The following is a 21,643-nucleotide window of genomic DNA, read 5'->3' as shown; positions in this document are numbered from 1 at the left end:
TGTTCGGATCTTTTGCTCAGCACCACTTATCGAAGAGACTTTCCTTTCTCTTTTGTATGTTCTTGGGTCCTTTGTGAAAAATTAGTTGTCCATAAATGCGTGGGTTTATTTCCAGGCTCTCAATTCCTTTCCATTGATCTGTATGTCTGGGTTTTTTTTGTTTTTGCCAATACCATGCTGTTTTGATTACTATAGCTTTATAGTCTATTTTGAAATCAGGGAATGTGATACCTCCACTTTGTTCTTTTTTTCTTAGGATTGCTTTGGGTATTCAGGGTCTTCTGTTATTCCATATAAATGTTAGGATTCTCTGTTCTATTTCTGTGAAAAGTGTCATTGGGATTTTGATAGAGATTACATTGAATCTGTAGATTGCTCTAGGTAATATGAACATTTTAACTATTTTAATTCTTCCAATCCACGAACATGGACTATCTTTCCATTTCTTTGTGTCTTCTTTGATTTCTTTCAACAATATCTTATAGTTTTCAGACTACAGGTCTTTTACCTCCTTGGTTAAATTTATTCCTAAGTATTTTATTCTTTTTGTTGCAATTGTGGATGGGATTGTATTCTTCATTTCTCTTTCTGCTTGTTTGTTGTTTGTATATAGAAATGCTATTGATTTTTTGTATGTTGATTTTGTGCCATGCAACTTTACTATATTCATTAATTATTTCTAATACTTTTGTGGTGGAGTCTTTAGGGTTTTCTATACATAAAGTCATGTTATCTTCAAATAGTGACAGTCTTACTTCTTCCTTTTTAATTTGGATACCTTATATTTCTTTTTCTTGCCTAATTGCTCTGGTCAGGACTTCCAATACTATGTTGAATAAGAGTGGCAAGAGTGAGCATTCTTGTCTTGTTTCTGTTCTTAGAGGGATAGCTTTCAGTTTTTCACCATTGAGTATGATGTTAGCTATGGGTTTGTTGTATTTGACGTTTGTCATATTGAGATACTTTCCTTCCATACCCATTTTATTGAGAGTTTTTATCATAATTGGATGCTGAATCTTGTGAAATGCTTTTTCTGCATCTATTGAGATGATCATGTGATTTTTATTATTCATTTTGTTAATGTGGTGAATCACATTGATTGATTTGCTGAACCATCCTTGCATCCCTGGAATAAATCCCACGTGATTGTGGTGTATGATCCTTTTAATGTACAGTTGTGTTCAATTGCTAATAGTTTGTTGAGAATTTTTACATCTATACTCATCAGCAATTTGGCCTATAATTTTCTTTTTTGTGTGTTATTCTTGTCTGGTTTTGGTATCAGGGTAATGTTGGCTTCATAAAATGAGTTAGAAAGTGTCCCTTCCTCTTCAAGTTTTTTTTTTGAATTTTTGTAAGGAAGATTGGCCCTGAGCTTACATCTGTTGCCGATCTTCCTCTTTTTGCTTGAGAACGATTGTTGCTGAGCTAACATCTGTGTCAGTCTTCCTCTATTTTATATGGGATGCCACCACAGCATGGCTTGACGAGTGGTGCTAGGACCATGCCCAGGATCCAAACCTGTGAACCCTGGGCTGCTGAAGCAGAGTGCACAAACTTAACAACTACGCCACCATGCCGGCTCCTCTCTTCAATTTTTTGGAAGATTTTGAGAAGATTAGCTATTAAATCTTTGAATGTTTGGTAAAGTTCACCAGGGAAGCCATCTGGTCCTGGACTTTTGGTTTTTGATTACCATTTCAATGTCTTTACCAGTGAGAGGTCTATTGAGATTCTCTTTTTCTTCTTGATTCAGTTTTGGGAGGTTGTATGATTCTAAGAATTTATCCATTTCTTTTAGGTCATCCAATTTTTTGGCATATAGCCTCTTATAGTATTCTCTTATAGTCCTTTGTATTGTTTTGGTATTCGTTGTCATTTTTCTTCTTTTGGTTCTGATTTTACTCATTTGAGCGATCTATCTTTTTTTATTAGTGAATCTAGCTAAGGATTTCTCAATTTTGTTGCTTTTCAAAGAATCAGCTCTAAGTTTCATTGATCTTTTCTATTGTTTTTTTAGTTCCTAGTTCATTTATTTCTGCTCTGACTTTTATTATTTGCTTCCTTGTCTGACTGTGGGCTTCCTTTGTTCTATTTCTAGTTCTTTTAGGTGTAGTGTTAGATCGCTTATTTGAGATTTTTCTTGTTTCTTGAGCTAGGCCTGTATTGGTATACTTCCCTCTTAGTACCATTTTTGCTGCATCCTATAAATTTTAGTGTGTTATGTTTTCATTTTCATTTGTCTCCAGGTATTTTTTCATTTCTCCTTTGATTTCTTTGTTGATCTAATAGTTGTTCAGCAGCATGTTGTTTAGTCTCCACATATTTGTGCCTTTTCAAGCTTTCTTCTTGTAGTTGATTTCTGGTTTCAAACCATTTGTGGTTAGAAAAGATGCTTGATATGATTTCAATCTTCTTAAATTTGTTGAGACTTGTTTTGTGTCCCAGCATATGATCTATCTTTGAGAACGTTCCATGTACACTTGAGAAGAATGTGTATTCTGCTGCTTTGGGATAGAATATTCTATATATATCTATTAAGTCAGTCTAGTCTAGTGTTTCATTTAAGGCTGATGTTCCCTTATTGATTTTCTGTCTGGATGAACTATCCATTGATGGAAGTGGGGTATTAAAGTCCCCTACTATTATTGTATTGCTGTCAGTTTCTCCCTTTAGGTCTGTTAACAGTTGCTTTACATACTTTGGTGCTCCTATGTTAGGCGCATATATATTAATAAATGTTATCTCTTCTTGATGGATTGTTACCTTTATCATCATACAATGTCCATCTTTGTCTCTTTGCTATCTTTTTTGGCTTGAAGTCTGTTTTATCTGATATAAGTATGTATATGTCTGCTTTCTTTTGGTTGCCATTTGCTTGAAGCATCATCTTCCATCCCTTCACTTTGAGCCTATGGTTTTGTTTTGAGCTGAGATGTGTTTCTGGGAGGCAGCATATTGTTGGGTCTTGTTTTTTAATCCATCCAGCCACTCTGTGTCTTTTGATTGGAGAGTTCAATCCATTTACATTTACAGTGATTATTGATATATGAGGGCTTAATACTGCGATTTTATCCTGTTTTCTGGTTGTTCTGTATTTCCATTGTGTCTTTTCTCTTGTATTTCTGACTGCCATTTAAGTTTGGTGGTTTTTTGTGATGGTTTTCTCAGTTTTCTCTTTGTTTATGATTTGTGGCTCTACTCTGATTTTTTGTTCAATGATTACCATGAGGTTTGTATAAAAAGTCTCATAGGGGGCTGGCCCTGTGGCCAAGTGGTTAAGTTCACATGCTCTGCTTCAGCAGCCCAGGGTTTCGCTGGTTCGGATCCTGGGCGTGGACCTAGCACCACTCATCAGGCTATGCTGAAGTGGCATCCCACATGGCAGAACCAGAGGGACCTGCAACCAGAATATACAACTATGTACTGGGTGGCTTTGCAGACAAAGAAAAAAAAGGTCTCATACATAAGAGTCCATTTTCTGATAACCCCTTATCTCCATTAGCGTAAGCAAGTTTCATCCCTTTCATCTCCTCCTTCTGAGTTATTGTTGTCTCATTATTCTTTTTTGTCTTGTTAGTTTGTTACCAAATTGAAGTAGTTATAGGTATTTTTAATGCTTTCTTTCCATTTAACCTTTGTGTTTTGATTATTTACTAACCTATTCTGATATAGAGTTGTAACTTTGTGGTTCTGTCTGTTTATTTATCACCTTCCTTAAAGTTTTGTATACCTTTGCCTTTTCATTTCAGGTGGGAGAGCTCTTTTCAAGATTTCTTGTAAGACATGTCTAGTGCTGATGAACTCTTTAGCTTTTGTTTGTCTGAGAAAGCCTTTCTTTCTCCTTCATATTTGGAAGGTACTTTGCTGGATAGAGTATTGGCTGACTGTTTTTATCTCTCAATATTTTGAATATATCATTTCACTCTCCTGGCCTGTAGAGTTTCTCCTCAGAAATCTGCTGATAGCCTAATGGGTGTTCCCCTGTAGGTTATTGTTTTTTTCTTCCTTTGTCATTGACTTTTGACAGTTTTAGTATAATGTGTCTCAGAGAAGGTCTTTTTGCATTGAGATAATTAGGTGTTCTATTAGCTTCATGTACTTGTTAGATCCAGTTCCTCCCCTATGTTTGAGAAGTTCTCCTCTTTTATTTCTTTAAATAAACTCTCTGCTCCCTTCTCCCTCTCTTTTCTTTCTGGGTTACCCATTATCTTTAAGTCACTTTTCTTAATTGAGTTAGATATTCTCATAGAATTTCTTCATTTTTAAAAAATCTTACTTCTCTCTCCTCTTCTACCCGGATCATTTCTAGATTTCTATCTTAAAGTGGTCTGCTCTATTTCCAATGCTTTCTACTTTATTCATCTCATTTATTGAGGTCTTCAGCTCCAGAATTTCTTTTTGGTTCTTTTTTAGAATTTCAATCTCTTTGGTGAAATGATCCTTCTGCTCATTAATTTTGTTCCCAAATTCATTGAACTGTCTTTCTGAGTTTTCTTGTAGATCGTTCAATTTCTTCATGACAGCTATTTTGAATTCTCTATCAGTTAGATTGCAATCTTTCATGACTTCAAGTTTGGTTTCTGGAGAATTGTTATTTTCTTTTTGTGATTCAGTGTTACTATAATTTTTTGTGGTGCTCAATGAACTGTTCCTCTGCCAGCACATTTGTAGTAGTGAATACCTTTCTTATTTGAGTAAAGCCTTGTTTACTTTGATTCTGAGCTGCTTCTGGTTGTATTTGAGAGCCTGTGCTTTCCACCCTCCACTACCTCTGCCAGAGGTGTCATCAGTGCCCTTGTTGTGCTGCTTGTGCCTCTGAGGTTGCTGGCGCCTTGCTGCTTCTGGAGTTGCCTGGGTCCTGGGTTCTCCCACTATGGTGGGAGGAGGTGGAGAGTGGGGCAGGAGCAAGGGTCACAGGTGCCCCCTCTACATCCAGGGTTGTTGGGTTTGCAGGTACTGCTTTTGCAAGTTGGGTGACCAAGGTTGTGGGTGCTGCTGCAGCTGCAGGGTAACCAGGGTTGTGGGCTCTGCTGTCACTGTTACTGGGCTCTCCGCGGCCTCAGGCGCTGCTGTGGTGGTGGGGCTGCTACTGTGCATGCTGCCTCCATTGCTGCTCCTGGGTTTTCTAGGTGTGCTGGCCAGTCCACCCACCTTCAGATGTATAGATGTATGGATCTCTCAGGCATTCTGGTGTGCTGTGCAGAGGATCCTTCATTGGTCTATGGATGTCCTACTGGTTGTAAGTTAGAGGGGAGAGACAAAGGGGGCAATCACTCCATTATGATGCTGACGTCCCTCATCCATATTATTGCATGTGGTTGTAGTTCATTCATTTTCATTACTATACATATTTCATTGGTGAATATGCCACTATTTATCCTTTTTACTGTTGGATGGGCATTTGGGTGGGACTATTATCAATAGTGCTGCTATGAATATTCTTGTACGTATATTTTGGTGAACATATGTACACAAATGCCTTCAATCCTGAATCCTCCTGTAACTGCTACCCTATCTCCTTCCCTTTAGAGTCAAGCTCCTCAAAAAAGTTTACACTGCTTAGCAACACATGTGGTTCACTCTTAGTTATATTTTTTGGTGAGCTATAGTGTACATACATAAAAGTGCATAAATCATTTATATAGTTTAATACATAATTACAAAGTGAACACCCATGTAACTGCCACTTAGCTTGGAAAACAAAACATTTCCAGCACCTGTGTACACTCTTCTCAGGTCATGACCCCCTCTCTTCCCTCTAGAGGTAACCACTTTTGACTTTTGTATTAGTAATTCCCTTGTAGTGCCACCTGTGTATATATGTCTAAATAGCATAATTTAATTTTGTCTTTTTTTAAACTTTATATAAACCGAATGATACTGTATGTAGTCTTTTGTATTTTAGATCTTCTATTCATTGTTGTGTATGAGAGAGTCATCTATGTTGCATATAGCTGTAGTTCCTTTATTTCCATTTCGTTATAGTATTCCATTGGGTGACTATACCATTACTTATTGTTTCTATTGTTGATGGATATTTCACTTGTTTCCAGTTTTTGGCTGTTATGAACAATGCCCTTATGAACATTCTTGTTCATGTATCCTGATCATATGTGTAAGAATTTGCTAGGGTATATACCTAGAAGTAGAATTACTGGGTCATAGGCTACATATTCACCCAACTGTCTTCCAAAGTGTTCCAATGTATGAGAGTCCCTGTTGCTCCACATTCCCTAACACTGTTTTATCAGAATTTAAAACTTTTACCAATCCAGTTGGTGTGGAATGATCAACCTCATCATGGTTTCAAGTTTCATTACCTCGATGACTAAAGGGGTTGATCACCTTTTCATGTTTATTGGTGATGTATATTTTCTATAAATTGCCTCTTCTAGTCTTGCCCATTTTTCTATTGTGTCTTTTTCTTACTGATTTTGAAAAGTAATTCTTTGTATACTGTAGATTCTAGTCACTGTTCAGTTATTTTTATTGCAAACCTCCGCACCCCCACATGTTTTGCAAATATCTTCTCCCTCACCTCTGGCTTGTCTTTTCACTCTCTTTTCATTTACAATTCCTTCACTTTGTGTCTCGTTTAAGAAATCCTTTAGTGTCCCAAGGTCTTGAAGGTATTCTTCTATATTATATAATAAAACCTTCACAATTTTGCCTTTAACATTTAAGTCTTTAATCCACCTAGAACTGTTTTTGTACATGGTATGATGTAGGGCTTCAATTTTGTTTTTCCATATGAATACCCATTTGTCCTAGCACTATTTATTAAAAAGTCCATTTTTTCCTCATTGATGAGCAGTACCACTTCTGTCATATATTAAGTGCCCAAATATGTCTTGGTCTGTTTCTGGGCACTCTGTTCTATTAAGTCAAATTAAGTCTTGCAAATCTATGTGCTATATCTCTCCATTTATTTAGGACTTCTTTAATATTTCTCAATAATTTTCCCTGTAGAAGTCTTATACATTTTTTGTTGTATTCTTAGGTAATTTCTATTTTGACAGTATTGAAAGTGATATTTTAAAATCTTTTTATTAAAGTATAATATACAAACAGAAAAGTACATATGTCATGGGTGAATAGCTAGATGAATTTTCACAAACTGAACAAACTCCTGTAACCAATATAAATAGAATCTTTTTAAATTTTATATTCTAACTTTGTTTTTGGCGTATGAAAATAAAATTTATTTTTCAATATTGATTTTGTATCTAAGAACCTGATTCACTCTTTTGGTGGTCTGTCTTTACTCACCTTGCTAAAACCACTATGTGAAACATCACCAGTGGTATCTTAATTACCAAAATGAATTGCTTCTTTTCAGGGCCTATCTTACCTGACCTCTGTGGCATTGACGCTTGAACATACCCTTCTTGAAACTCTTCTCTTGGTTTGTAAATTCTCACTCTCCTAGTTCTTTTCCTAACTCAAACTATTTCTTTTCAGTTTCTTTTGCTTTTTCTTCCTATTCCATTATGCTAATTATTGCACCCAGCATGATCTCCTCAATTAGGAATGTGTGCCCACCTCCTGCTGTTAGTTCTTCCTTAGCAATGTTGTGGAGATGCACCCACTTCCAGTCCGTTCCTGCTGCCTCTACAAAATCCATGCCTTCACCCTGTACACCTGGTCAAGAGCCTCCTAACATTTTGGCTCCTAGGAGGCATTCCATTCTAAACACCATAGCTACATTAATTGCCTTAAAATACCCTTTGTACATGGTACCTCTCCTGATTAGAAACTGAGTGGCACAACACTGCTTACAGGATGAAGTCTAAAAATTGTAGCCAGGCCTTCCAGACCCTTTGTACCCTGGACCCAGCCTACCGCCTCAGCTGTCTTTTACAGCTTCCCTGCCCACACTCTCTACTCCAGCTACACGGCCTCTACAAAATGCCCTGCTAATTCTGGCTTCTGTGCACTTTCATCACAGCCATTTCCTCTTATTTCCCAGAATGTAGTATTTCCCCTCTCTCCCATCAAACTATCTACACCATAGCCATCTTTCAAGGTCCAACTTAAGTCTTGAGATTTTTCGATGTTGCCTTTTGTAACCATTTCATCTTCAAATGTACTTTTTCTCCTCTGAAATTCTGTAGTATATACCAAGGGACTACATTGTCATTTTCTGGCCCCTCTATATTTCCAGCTTCATTTCCTACCACTTCCCCACAAACTACAGGGTTCCAATCACAGCGGTCTACTCATCGTTTTCCAAACAATACCCTTATTTCAGATCTCTGTGCTGTTGTAGTTGTATGTTCTCTGCTAGGGTTTTTTCCTCCCCACTGCCTTGGAAACCTGCTTCCATTGGCCCCTGTTCCTCTTGTGTTTTTATCCTCTCCCTCTCTACTGGCTTTTCCCCTTCAGCAAAGAAGCATGCTAACGTATTTCTGCCATTTTAAAACAAAACAAAATCCTTCATCCTCCTCCTATTACTGCTCTCTTCTCTTTTCCTTTCACTCTGCTTTTTTGCCAACCCTCCATCCTCATTCCCTGGAAACTCCCTGCCGAGGTCACCCAATGACCTGAACAACTGGATCCATTAGGGTGTTTTTAGTCTCCTCTTACTTGATGACTTTGCAGTGTCTGATGCTCTGCCCCTTTTTCTGGACAGTCTCATTCCTCCCTTGGATCTGTGACACTACTCTCTCCTGGGTTTCCTCATACTTTTCTGAGGACTCTTTCTCAGGCTCCTCTTCTACTCACCCATACCTGAAATACAGCCCAAGTTCTGTCCTAGGATTTTTTTCTTTCTCTTCTCACTGTTCAAGACCATCACTTTGCCACTTCTGCACCACCCTGAGTGGTCTTACCCACTTATGTGCTTATAGCTCCTACCTATATACGGCCAATCCCAAACTTCTATCTCCAGCCCATATCTCACATCTGTATTTCAGTCTATAAATGTAGTTGCTTGTGGGGCATCTCATGAATGTCCCACAGGCACCTCCCATTCTACATATCTAAAATTGAACTCCTGGGGCCGGCCCAGTGGCAGAGTGGTTAAGTGCTCACGTTCCGCTTCAGCGGCCTGGGGTTCCCTGGTTCAGATCCCAGGTGCAGACATGGCACCACTTGGCAAAAGCCATGCTGTGGTAGGCGTCTCACGTATAAAGTAGAGGAGGATGGGCATGGATGTTAGCTCAGGGCCAGTCTTCCTCAGCAAAAAGAGGATTGGCAGCAGATGTTAGCTTACGGCTAATCTTCCTAAAAAAAAAAAAAAGAAATTGAACTCCTCATCCCTCCCTGCCTCTGTTGAACCTGCCCCTCCATCACCTGCATTAAATAATACCAACATCCCCCAAGTCACGCAAGCCAGAAACCACGGCATCATTCCATACTCTTCCTTCATTCTGGCTCTTTCTCTCAATCCTTCAGTCACCAAGTCCTGTCAGTCTTACTTTCCTGTCTTTCAAGTCACTTTTTTTTTCTCTAACCCTACCACCACTACCTTAGTTCAGGCCTTCATCCTTTCTTAGCTTATAGCAAGCTTTCCAGTTGGTTTCCCTGTCTTCAGTCAGGCACCCTTTTAAGTCATCTACTAACCAGCAGCCAAGATATTCTTCCTAACTGGATAACCCTGCTTAGAGCTCTTCCCATAGCTCCTCATTTTGTACCACGCTGCTTAGCATGGCCTTTGCACTCTAGCCCTGTCTACCTGGCTAGTTTCCCCTCTCCCCACCCCTTCCTTGAAATCTGCTTAGCCATACTATGTGTGCCAGGTTATCTCTTGTCTGTGCATATTTGTACATTCTGCTTCCTCAGCCGGAAATACCTTCCTTCTGTCTTCATGTGGCTAATTCTATTTTGCCCTTCAATACTCACCTCCAATTTCATCCCCTTTAAGAAACTTTCTTTGATCACCTCCAATTCTTCACATCCCATCTAGTGCTTACGTTTTTCCTACGCTAACACTACCCCAACTCTGTATTATAGTCATCTTACCTGTCTGACTCCCCTAGTAGACAGCAAGCCATTCAAAAGTGGGAACTAAGTCTTACTCATCTTTGAATCCCTAGGGCCTGGCACAGTGCCTGACATGTCATTGTAGGCCCTCATTGAATGCCTGAGTTCTTTCTCCCTTTTGGTCTGGCTGACAGTTCCTATTAATATTTCAATTCACAATTCAGATGTCACTCACCTATGAAACCTCTACTTGAGGTCAAAGTCTTTCCATCAGTTGCTGTTCCCATGGTATTTTCTCCTAACATTTTATTATGAAATTTTTCAGATACAGCAAAGTTGAAAGATTTTGCAGGAACACCCCTTATACCTAGCATCTAGATTCCACCATTAACATTTTTCTGTATTTGCTTTATTACATATCTGTCCATCTATCCACTCATTAATCCATAATCTTTTTAAAAATGCATTTTAAAGTAAATCACACACATTAGTACACTTCCTCCTAAATACTTAAGCTTATGTATTATTAATTGGTGTTTGATATTTGTTTAGATTATTTACATGTAAACTTTACAATGAAAAGAACAAATCTTAAGTGTATATTAGCTGGATTTTGACAAATGCATTTACCTAAAAGCCTGTAACCCAAAGCCTTATCCTGATATAGAAGATTATCTCTCTTCCCAGTCAGTTGCCACTCTACCAAGTCTCACAGCATTCTCCCTTTTCATTGTAAAGATTTATTTATCTGTTTTTCCCAATTGACTTTGAGATCCTTGAAGTTAGAGACTAGTTCTTATTTTTCCTGGCACCTGTGCCAAGCACTGTGTCTGGCACACAGTAGATGTTCAATAACTGTTGGCTGGCCAGATGAATGAATATCTGCCTTATTCCTGGAATATAAGCACACGTTGTATTCATTCTCTGTCTTATCTCCCACATCCAAAAGGTCTCTTGTTCATGTCATTTTTATGTCTTAAATACCTTTGACTTCTATCTCCTTCATTCAATGGAATGGAAAAACCTTATTCCAGTCCTTAGAGATCTCTCACCTGAACTGTTAAAATAACCTCCTAAATTGTTTCTTTTTTTTTTTTTTAAAGATTGGCACCTGGACTAACAACTGTTGCCAATCTTTTTTTGTTTTTCCTGCTTTATCTCCCCAACCCCCCCCCCCCCCCGCCCCCTACACAGTTGTATATCTTAGTTGCAGGTCCTTCTAGTTGTGGGATGTGGGACGCCGCCTCAACGTGGCCTGACGAGCAGTGCCATGTCCACGCCCAGGATCCAAACCCTGGGCCGCCGCAGTGGAGCGCGCGAACTTAACCCCTCGGCCACAGAGCCGGCCCCTCCTAAATTGTTTCTTAAACACCTGGTTTTTACTCCCAAATCTGCCTTCCAAATGACTACCAAAGCAATATTTCTAAAATCCAAATCTGATCATTTTTACCCCCTCTTTAAAGCCTTTCATTTGTTTCCATCATCTACAACAGATTTTTTTTTTAAGATTTTATTTTTTTCCTTTTTCCCCTTAAAGCCCCAACATAGTTGTATATTCTTCGTTGTGGGTCCTTCTAGTTGTGGCATATGGGACGCTGCCTCAGCGTGGTTTGATGAGCAGTGCCATGTCCGCGCCCAGGATTCGAACTGATGAAACACTGGGCCACCTGCAGCGGAGCACGTGAACTTAACCACTCAGCCACAGGCTGGCCCCTACAACAGGTGTTTTTAATCTGCCTTCCTTTTAAAGCAGAGGAACTCTTTGAAATGAAATCTTGTAATAGATTCTAACATTTGAAATAAATTAAAAAACAGATTTTAAATTCACATAAATTTATTTTATGTTTGTTTTTATAACATTAAGTCAATCTTAAAACAATAAGAATATTATAGCTATTTTAATGATCACAATTTCTTTCTTTATGTTAACTTTTGTATCACAAAATTTCCGTGATAAAAAATGCAATATATCATATCTAGAATATACAAAGACCTCTCAAAACTTGGTAGTGAAAAACAATCCAAATGGAAAATGGGCAAAAGACATGAACCGATATTTTACCAAAGAGGATATACACGTGGCAGTAAGCACATGAAAAGATGTTCAACATCCTTAATCATTAAGGAAATACAAATGAAAACCATAACGAGATATTACTGCCCCCCTCTCAGAGTAGCTAAAAGAAAACAAAGTGACAATACCAAATGATAGCAAGAATGTGGAGAAATTGGATCTCTGGTACATTGCCAGTGGGAATGCAGAAAGGTACAGCCACTCTGGGAAATAGTCTATTTCTTCTAGAACTAAACATGTGCTTGCCATACGATAAGGCAATTGCACAATTGGACATTTATCCCAGAGAAGGTATATGCTCACGCAGAAATATCCATTAGCAGGTGAATGGTTAAACAAACTGTGGTACATCCATGCCGAGTAATACTACTCATCAGTAAAAAGGAGTGAACTATTGATACAGACAGCAGCTTGGATGGATTATTGTTATGCTGAGTAAAACAAAAGCAGCCAGTCTCAAAAAGTTCCATACTGTATGATGCCATTTATGCATTCTTGAAATAACAAAATTATAGGGGAGAACAGATTAATGGTTGCCAGGGGTTAGGTACTGAGAGGTGAAGGGTTAGGTGTGCCTACAAAGGTTAGCACGAGAGAGCCTTGTGGTGGTAGGAGAGTTCTGTATCTGGTGCACAAGACCTTCCTGTACATTTTTTTGCAACTTCCTGTGAATCTGTACTTATTTCAAGATAAAATTTTTTTTAAATGCAGTATAATGAAACATAATTTTTTCTCTTTCCCAAAATCCTTAGTCCACATCTCTAGATATTCTCTTTGTATACAAATGGAAGCATACTGTGTACTCTGTTCTACTCTACTCTTTATTTTTTCCACTAAATGATATATGTTGGAGATTGTTTCCTATCAGCATGTACATCTCTCTCATGTTCTTTTTCATGTCCATAGATTGTATAGATATGCTATTATATTTATTATACCATTTCCCTATTGATGAATATTTGGGTTGGTTCTAGACTTTTGCTATTACAAACTAGTTTCCAGTGAACCTTCTTAATTCTTTGCATATATTTCCTATAATTTGTTCTGGTGACACATTATCAAGAAAATTCTGATTCATACTGATAAACGTAGTTGCAAATTATAAACATTTTTTAACAGCCCACTTTACAATCTCAGGATTCTCTTTACTTATTAAACTGATCCAGGAGCTTCAATGAGGAATGATGGGACATTTAAATCCAAAGTTGGATCACTAACAATATCTTTCCTAATTTATGTTATATAATAACTATAAATGTCTAACAAGACACTTGCAAAGCTTACAAGAAGCACTAAAATCATCTTTTTTTTTTTGAGCGCCATTGGCTAAGTGCTTCATATTTATGATCTCATTTAATCTTTTGTTTCAGCTTTATTGAGGTATTATTGACATATAACATAAGTAAGTTTAAGGCGTACAACATGATGATTTGATACATATATATATATTGCAAAATAGTTACCACAATAAGGTTAGTTAACACCTCCATCCCCTCACATGCTTAGCATTTTGTGTGTGTGTGTGTGGTGATAACATTTAAGATTTACTCTCTTAACTAACAAATATATAATACAGTACTGTTAATTGTAGTCACCATTGCTGTACATGAGATCCCCAGAACTTATTCATCTAATAGCTGGAAGTTTGCACCATTTGACCAATATCTCCCCATTTCCCCCACCCCTCAGCCTCTGGCAGCCACCGTTCTGCTCTCTCTCTATGAGTTCAGCTTTTTTAGATTGCATGCATAAGTGAGAAACACAGTATTTGTCTTTCTCTTTCTGATTTATTTCACCTAGCATAATGCTCTCAAGGCCCATCCATGTCACAAATGGCAGGAATCCCTTTTTTTATGGCTGAATGATATTCCATTGTGTGTGTGTGTGTGTGTGTATACACACATACGTTACATATACATACGTATATGTGTATATGTGTATACATATGTATGCATGTATATATGTGTGTGTGTGTATACACTACGTTTTCTTTATCCATTCATCCATCAGCGGACACTTAGATTGTGAAACCATCTTTAATACCATATCATCTTAACATGTTGAGTTCCATATTCATTTGGTACTACACAGCTGACTGTAATGCAATGATGAGCACATGAATTAAATAACTGCTTCTGTCTGGTGTTTCAGTACAAGCTCATGTGCTATAATGGTATAATTACTTGCACAATTTTCCATGAGTGAGCATGTGAACTGGGAAAAACTTTAGTGCAAAGCCACAACCTTAAACTACACATTTGCAAAAAATCCAAACATATACACAAATAATAGAGGTATTTTCAAAGACTGCAGAAAAATTAATTAACCTGGTTGCAGAAGATGGTGAGTCAGTAGACTCCATTGTGTTAAGATTTGGTATATAGCACATTGAGGTAAGCCATTTAAATGCAGTTTTTTAAATAGTTAAAAACAGTTTTCAGTAGCGTTGATGGTTGCACAACAATATGAATGTACTTAATGCCACTGAACTGTACTCTTAAAAATGGTTAAAATATGGGCCAGCCCCGGTGGCCTAGTGGTTAAGTTCAGTGCGCTCTGCTGTGGGGGCCTGGGTTTGGTTCCTAGGCGTGGACCTACACCTCTTTGTTAGTGGCCATGCTGTGCTGGTGGCCCACACACTGAACAAAACAGAGGAAGATTGGCACAGGTGTTAGCTCAGGGTGAATATTCCTCAGTAAAAGAAAAAAACCCAAAAACCAAAAACGGTTAAAACGGTAAATTTATGTTATGTATATTTTACCACAATAAAATATAATAATTTTTTTTTAAAAATTCAAATTACAGTTGCAGAAACTCAAAAGTATCTCTGTGGTTCCCTAAAGTATCCCTAAGATTCTGGGGAACACAATTTGAAAACCCCTGTCCTACAGGATAAATACAAATACTTGAGCATGACATGTCTGCCTTGCCCTTTATGATCTCTCCCCAACTGTCCTCTGGCCTCATTATTTGTCACTCTCCATCTTATGTCTTGCATTGTATTTATATTGAACTACCTGTAGTCCCTAAATTCATTATGCTCTCTCACAAATATGTGCCTTCATATGTGCTACTTCCTCTCCTGGAATGCTCTTACATTCTTCTTTCCTACCCTTACCCCCTCTTTTGGCATTGCCCTAGTCATCCTTCACAGTTCAACTCAAATTTTCAATTCTTCTCTGAAGCCTTCCTTTACCTTCACAAGTAAAATTTACCTCTCCCTCCTATGAAACCCATTTTTACTATACATATCTCTTCCTTTAACATTATATTTGCAATTATTTGTTTATGTGTCTGTCTCTTCCTTTAGATTATGAACTCCTCGAGGGTAAGGATTATAACTTATACATGTTTGTATCTCTAATACCTAGCACAATGCCTAGAACATTGTACATATGTATTCACTAAAAAAAATGTTCAATGAAAAGGACTTGGATGTGTAGGGTGAGAAAAAAGGAGGAGTCCGGGATGTCTCAGGTTTGCTGTTTGTTGGGTGACTGGTTAGATGGTAACACAATGAAAAGGAACAGTGCTGGAAGTGAAATAGATTTGCACTGAAAGATGAATTCTGTTTTCTTCAACGTTTTTATGCAATGCCACATGGGTACAGCTCACTGGAGGTTATTCAGTAGGCAGCTGAAATATATAGCTTTAGACAATAGGAAAGAGGTCTGGTTTGGACATGCAGATTTAGGGAGTCATTAATATAGGTATTTATTGGAGTTGTAGGCATGGATGAGATAACCCAGGGAGAGTGTATATAGTAAGGAAAGAGCTTGAGACAGTCCCAAGAGAATATCACCATTTAATGGGAAAGTATTAGAATGACTATCCTGTTAGGTAGACTGGGGATGATTGAGAACAGGAGACACAGTAGTCACATGGCTCTGAAGGGAGACTTGAGAGTTCAAGAGTTCTTTATATACGTTTTGTACCAATCCCGTCTTTTCAGCCTCAAGTCTCTCCTTTTTCCAAGGTACCTGGTGCCTCCAAGTGAGCAAATTAGCTCATTTCCATAGACCATAGAAATTAAGACCATGGAGTTTGGAGCCGGACTGTGTACATTTGAATCCTGCCTCTATCACTTATTAGCTGTGTGACTTCAGGCAACTTACCTAACCTCTTTGTGCCTCAACTCTCATAGATGTCAATACAGGGATAATCATGCTTCATAGGACCATCGTGAGGATTAAATGAGTTAATATGTAGCAAGTACCTAGAATAGTGGCTTATAATAAACACTATATAAACTTAGCTGTTATTATCACTATCCTCATCATTGTTTCTCTGCAGGTACTTTAGATTGAAGCTTTCTCCATCTTGCTAAGTCAGTTACTGTTTCTCTACCTATACTCTAAAAATATGTTGAAGGGGTCGGCTCGGTGGCGCAGCAGTTAAGTGCGCACGTTCCGCTTCTCGGCAGCCCGGGGTTCGCTGGTTCGGATCCAGGGTGCGGACATGGCACCGCTTGGCAAAAGCCATGCTGTGGTAGGCGGCCCACGTATAAAGTAGGGGAAGATGGGCATGGATGTTAGCTCAGGACCAGTCTTCCTCAGCAAAAAGAGGAGGATTAGCAGTAGTTAGCTCAGGGCTAATCTTCCTCAAAAAAGATAAAAATAAATAAAATAAAAATATGTTGAAACTTTCTGCCTACTGATATTTCCTCTCTTATGCTCTGTGATCCTGTGGATTAGTACTTTTTAAATTCATTTTTGTAGTGTCTTAGGAGAGAGATGAGAGAAATGCTTGCTGTCAGTTTCCTGCGTTTGAGCAGAATTTTCTGTAATGCTGTGTTCTTTTTGTATATGAGTTTATTTGCTACATCGATTCCTATGAAGCTACATTGATGTTTTATTGGAATAATTTGTGACTGGATAATTAGAATTTTCTTTTTGAAAGCCTTCTATTCTTTTTCCCCTTTAGACTTTCTGTTCCCAGAAACTTAACTTTTTTCCTGAATTTTGGAGATCTGTTTTGTTAATGTCTAGCATATGATGTTTGACCATGCCCCCTTGATCCCCTACAACCAGATTCCCAGAATTTTACTTATATAATCAGTTCTTCCACGTGTGTCAATTTGAAGGCCAAAGCAGCCATTTCCTTCTTCACGTGCAGTATCTTTTGGGTGAAGAAATTGTCGTCAGAGTAGATGAGGAATTTATCGGGTGCTCTGCTTTCAGCCTCATGTAACTTAGCAAATATCCAGATTATCCAGGTTTCTCTACCCTATTAATGATAACTTACATGTAGATAGCACTTTATAGATCACATTTGATTTTTATCATAATCCCATGAGGTGTAAGGTATGTATTACGCTGTTTTATGGATAAAAGAAAGTTTCAGCGGCTTCTCCAAGGTCACATGTTGATAAGTAGTGGAGGCAGAGTTTACATTAAGATTCTGTCTCCTAATCAAGTTCTCTTCCACTCTATCCCCTTTCAGTAATTACTCCTATAAGTTGTGTGATCCATTGCAGTAACATCATTCTCTATCTCTCTGACTAGGCAGATTTTATCTATACTATAATATTACTTCTGTTTTTCACCCTAATTTATTCTGCAATGCTACCTGCCTTAGGCTCATGCATATTTTCTTCACATATAGAGCAGGGTTTGTCAGCTGTGGCACTTTTGACATTTTGGGTCAAATAATTTTGTGAGGGAGGGGCTGCCTAGTGCATTGTAGGATGCCTAGTGGCATCCTTGCCCTCTACTCACTAGAAGCCAGTAACACTCCCCACAAGTTGTGACAGCCAGAATATCTCCAGATATTCCCGGATGTCCCCTAGGAAGCAAAATTGTCACAAGTTGAGGGTCACTGCACATAGAGGTACTTCCTTTCTCTCCTACCTGGTTTTTCTCCCTTGTTACAAATGTACTCTTCTATTCTAGTTGCGAAACCTGTTGTAATGTGCCTCTATGATACTTGTGAAGTTATATTTCCCTTTTTAAGTTAAAATCTCTACTTTAGTATTTATTTGTTGCCATAGTGAACAAAGACCCAAAGGTGTTGAAGTATTCTTGATCCTCTCCTCACTTGATCTGTTCTCAGTCTTATAGAGAGAACTTTGGGTCTTATAATTTTTTCTGGGCATTTTTCTCCGTGGCCATCCTTGATCAGAATTTTAAGTTTCTGCAAACATGTTCTTCCCAGTCTTTATGATATATATTCCATCCATGTCAAGAATTTATCATTTAATCTCTTAACAACAGGAAATCAGATCCTATTTTATGATGACTTCTTTCTAGAGAAGCATTCATTTATCTTGCTCCTTTCTATTCCAAAACCCCAACTATCATTTGAAGAAGAAAAAAACACCCTCTTTATTCTTTTTTTTTTTTAAGTTTTTATTTTTTTCTTTTTTCTCCCCAAAGCACCCCGGTACATAGTTGTATATTCTTCGTTGTGAGTCCTTCTAGTTGTGGCATGTGGGACGCTGCCTCAGCGTGGTTTGATGAGCAGTGCCATGTCCGCGCCCAGGATTCGAACCAACGAAACACTGGGCCGCCTGCAGCGGAGCGCGCGAACTTAACCACTCGGCCACGGAGCCAGCCCCCACCCTCTTTATTCTTAAATCTGTGGTCCTTGCTTAGATTATCATAGCCATAGATTGTTCTCAGAGTTCATCTGGAGACTTTTTTGTTCCTATTGAAATTATAGGTGGAAGTTGTGCTCAGTAGGTTTGAAGAACCTCAGCAGTCTCTCCCTTACATCCCAGATGGGATATCAGTCAGCAAGATGGCACAGTGTTCTGTTTGGCTAAAAGAGGAAATAAAAGAAAGGAATGAACTAATACAAGGATTAGTGCAGGTATCGATGAACAGGTTTGATAAATCTCAGCAGGCTCTCCTTCCTGTCCCGAATAGGGTAAATGGCCCTGAAAAATGGTACCCCTTCCAATTGGCAATAAAAGAGAAAAAAGGAATGGTTGCTTGAGGAAATTATTTTTGTTTTAGACTGGGGATATTTGAACATGTGTATAGACTGAAAAGAAGGAATTAGTGAAGGGAAGATAACTTGAAGATCTAAGAGAGAGGGGGAAGATCAAAGGATCCAGGATCCCAGAGAAAATGGAGGGAATATAAACACTGACAGAGGCTGAAGGGAACATGAGGGTGGTTATTTCCTCATCTGAAACAAGGAGAAGGACAAATGAATTAGTAACGGCAAAGGAAAGACTGTGCAGTGAGGAACAGGAAGGTTAGAGAGCCCTTGTGGATAACTTTGATCTCCATAATGTATTTGTTGAAATCATCTACTAACAGAATGAAGGTAGAACAATCTTGAAAATGATTCGCGTTTAGAATAGCTGCTGTGGGGAAGTAAGAATGAGGAAGAAAAGATTGTCAGTTGACCAAGGGTTCAGCTAAGGTAGGATAGCATGTTTTGTAATGGATGGATCTAATCCATTAGGTTATGTGACTTTCTTTAGCATTGTAGCCCACAGAAGCTTACTCGCACACACATACACACATACACAGTTGGTTTAACCTATGGCTGGGAATTGACATGCTGGGGATGGCAGAAGGTCATGGGTCCAGTGAATACTTGGGAAAGCATAACTGAAATGATTGACCACAGGGTCCAGAATAGGTAGTTTAAGTCCCAGGAGAGGATGATCTACTGGGAGTATTACAAACTGTCAGTAAATTGGAAGTCACAATAAAGGTGAAGAACAGGATCAATGAAACAAATGGAAGGATGGCAGGATGCAGTCAGAGAGGAATTTTGGAATTCAGGATCTTGTAGATATAATTGTTTAAGGTTTTAAGGGAGTCCAAAATATGGCTGAATAAGTGAAAAGTAGAATGGCACTAACAAAAATTATAATTATTTATTAACTTTGTTTTGTAAAAAGTATCTTTATTTAATTCCCCACCCCAACCCAATGAGGTAGGTAGATTTGCCTCATTTTATAGAGGCACTTACCCAAAATCATGTAACTAGTCAGTGATAGAACCAGGATTAGAACCTAGATCCATCTGACACCAAAGCCCATGCACTTAACCATTATACAATATAGCTTTTCCCTTAACCATTATACAATATAGCTTTTCCATGATAAACATAATCATGAGAAGGGCAGGGCTTTAGAGGGACCTCAGAGATTATTACAATGTTTAAAAAGCAAATCTTAGAATTAAAGAAGTAGATAAGAATCTTTACCCTTTCAAAGCAATGAAAAGAAAGGTATTCCAGTGTGATATAATAGAAAGAACATAGGACTTGGCTGAAATCCTGAGATGGAATCTCAGGCCTACCACATACCAGCTGTTTAACCTTCGACAAGTCATAAATAACCTGAGCTAGTTTTCTTATCTGTAAAATAAGAATGATAGTAAAAATAATGGAAATAAAAATTAGCTGTTTATCTAATTTCACAGCACTAATTTAAGGATTAAGTGTGATAATGGATATAAAAAGTAAATAACTATACAAATGGTTATTGTCATGGTGATACTTCCCTGTCTATCTGCTTTGTTTCCGTGGGAAAGGACAAGAAGTGCCAACAGACTCAGTTGTGCATATCCAACATTTGGACGTTTGTCCTTTGTACTTTACTTAAAGAGGCACTATCAGAAAAGTGAACAGGATTAACAGGATTCCTTAAGGTTGATGGCTTAATATTTCTATGGGGTCTTTCTTTTCTCTTTCTCAGGATACGTGTAGGTATATGTTAGATACTTTACCAAGCAATTTAAATTTTGTTTCCTGCTATTAGGTATTAATATTAACCGAGGCCTCCTATGCTTGGGAAATGTAATCAGTGCTCTTGGAGATGACAAAAAGGGTGGCTTTGTGCCCTACAGAGATTCCAAGTTGACGCGACTGCTTCAAGGTAAGCCTAAAGTGCCTCTAAAAATAAGAGAGTACCTCAGAATGATAGTGCTGAGAAAGTAAAGATAGAACATATAAAAAACAAGATTTTTGGACTCTCACAGAGCTGTCTAACTGATAAATAGGAGAGAGAACTGTTGGTAAGCAGGCTTCCAAGATAATGGAAAGATGTTTTCATATACGAGAGCCAAGAAATCTGTAGAATGCCAACTGTACTTAGTACTTTGTACCTGAAAATGAACCTGGTTACTGTTTCTTTATTATTGCTGATAAGCAGAATTCCTTGAGGAGTTAAAACCTACCTAGAGGGGGCATCCTAAGAATGTTTAATCCCAATAGTGGCTCCTAACTTACTTGGGCTGGGCCCCAGCTGTTTTAGCCTGATTAACTGCTGAAATCACAGTCTCTTTTGAGAATGAGGACACAGGCAATAGGATTCTAAACTATGTCATTTTACACATCGGAAATCTTAGTGTTTTTATATTAGCACAAATAGGAAATTTGTAGATACTTAAGAATTTTCTTTCTTACACCTCTGAGTTTGAAGTCACCAACCCAATTGGACAGCTTTGCTTGCATCCTACTTGTTTGATTTCACTTCCTTCCATTGTTCTTTTTCAGATTCTCTAGGAGGTAATAGCCATACTCTTATGATAGCCTGTGTGAGTCCTGCTGACTCCAATCTAGAGGAAACATTAAATACCCTTCGCTATGCTGACAGAGCAAGAAAAATCAAGAACAAACCCATTGTTAATATTGATCCCCAGACAGCTGAACTTAATCATCTGAAGCAACAGGTATAAG

General features: G+C 38.2%; 1 protein-coding gene across 4 annotated transcripts in view; it reads left to right on the top strand.

The window, feature by feature from the left end:
* Positions 1-21,643, top strand: part of KIF4A (kinesin family member 4A) — a 123,517-nt gene that overhangs the window by 30,570 nt on the left and 71,304 nt on the right. For all 4 annotated transcript variants that reach the window (XR_006890378.1, XM_046673903.1, XM_046673905.1 and 1 more), the window contains exons 8-9: positions 20,724-20,840; positions 21,461-21,636. Coding sequence is in view for 3 of the 4 variants with exons in the window: in XM_046673903.1 (XP_046529859.1) it covers positions 20,724-20,840; positions 21,461-21,636 (293 nt within the window). In the remaining variant the exon portion in view is untranslated. The remainder of the gene's footprint in view (positions 1-20,723; positions 20,841-21,460; positions 21,637-21,643) is intronic.

Source organism: Equus quagga, chromosome 10 (assembly GCF_021613505.1).
Source record: "Equus quagga isolate Etosha38 chromosome 10, UCLA_HA_Equagga_1.0, whole genome shotgun sequence".
Lineage (NCBI taxonomy): Eukaryota > Metazoa > Chordata > Mammalia > Perissodactyla > Equidae > Equus > Equus quagga.
The sequence above is the reverse complement of the archived record's forward strand: the minus strand, read 5'-3'. Positions and strand labels throughout refer to the sequence as shown.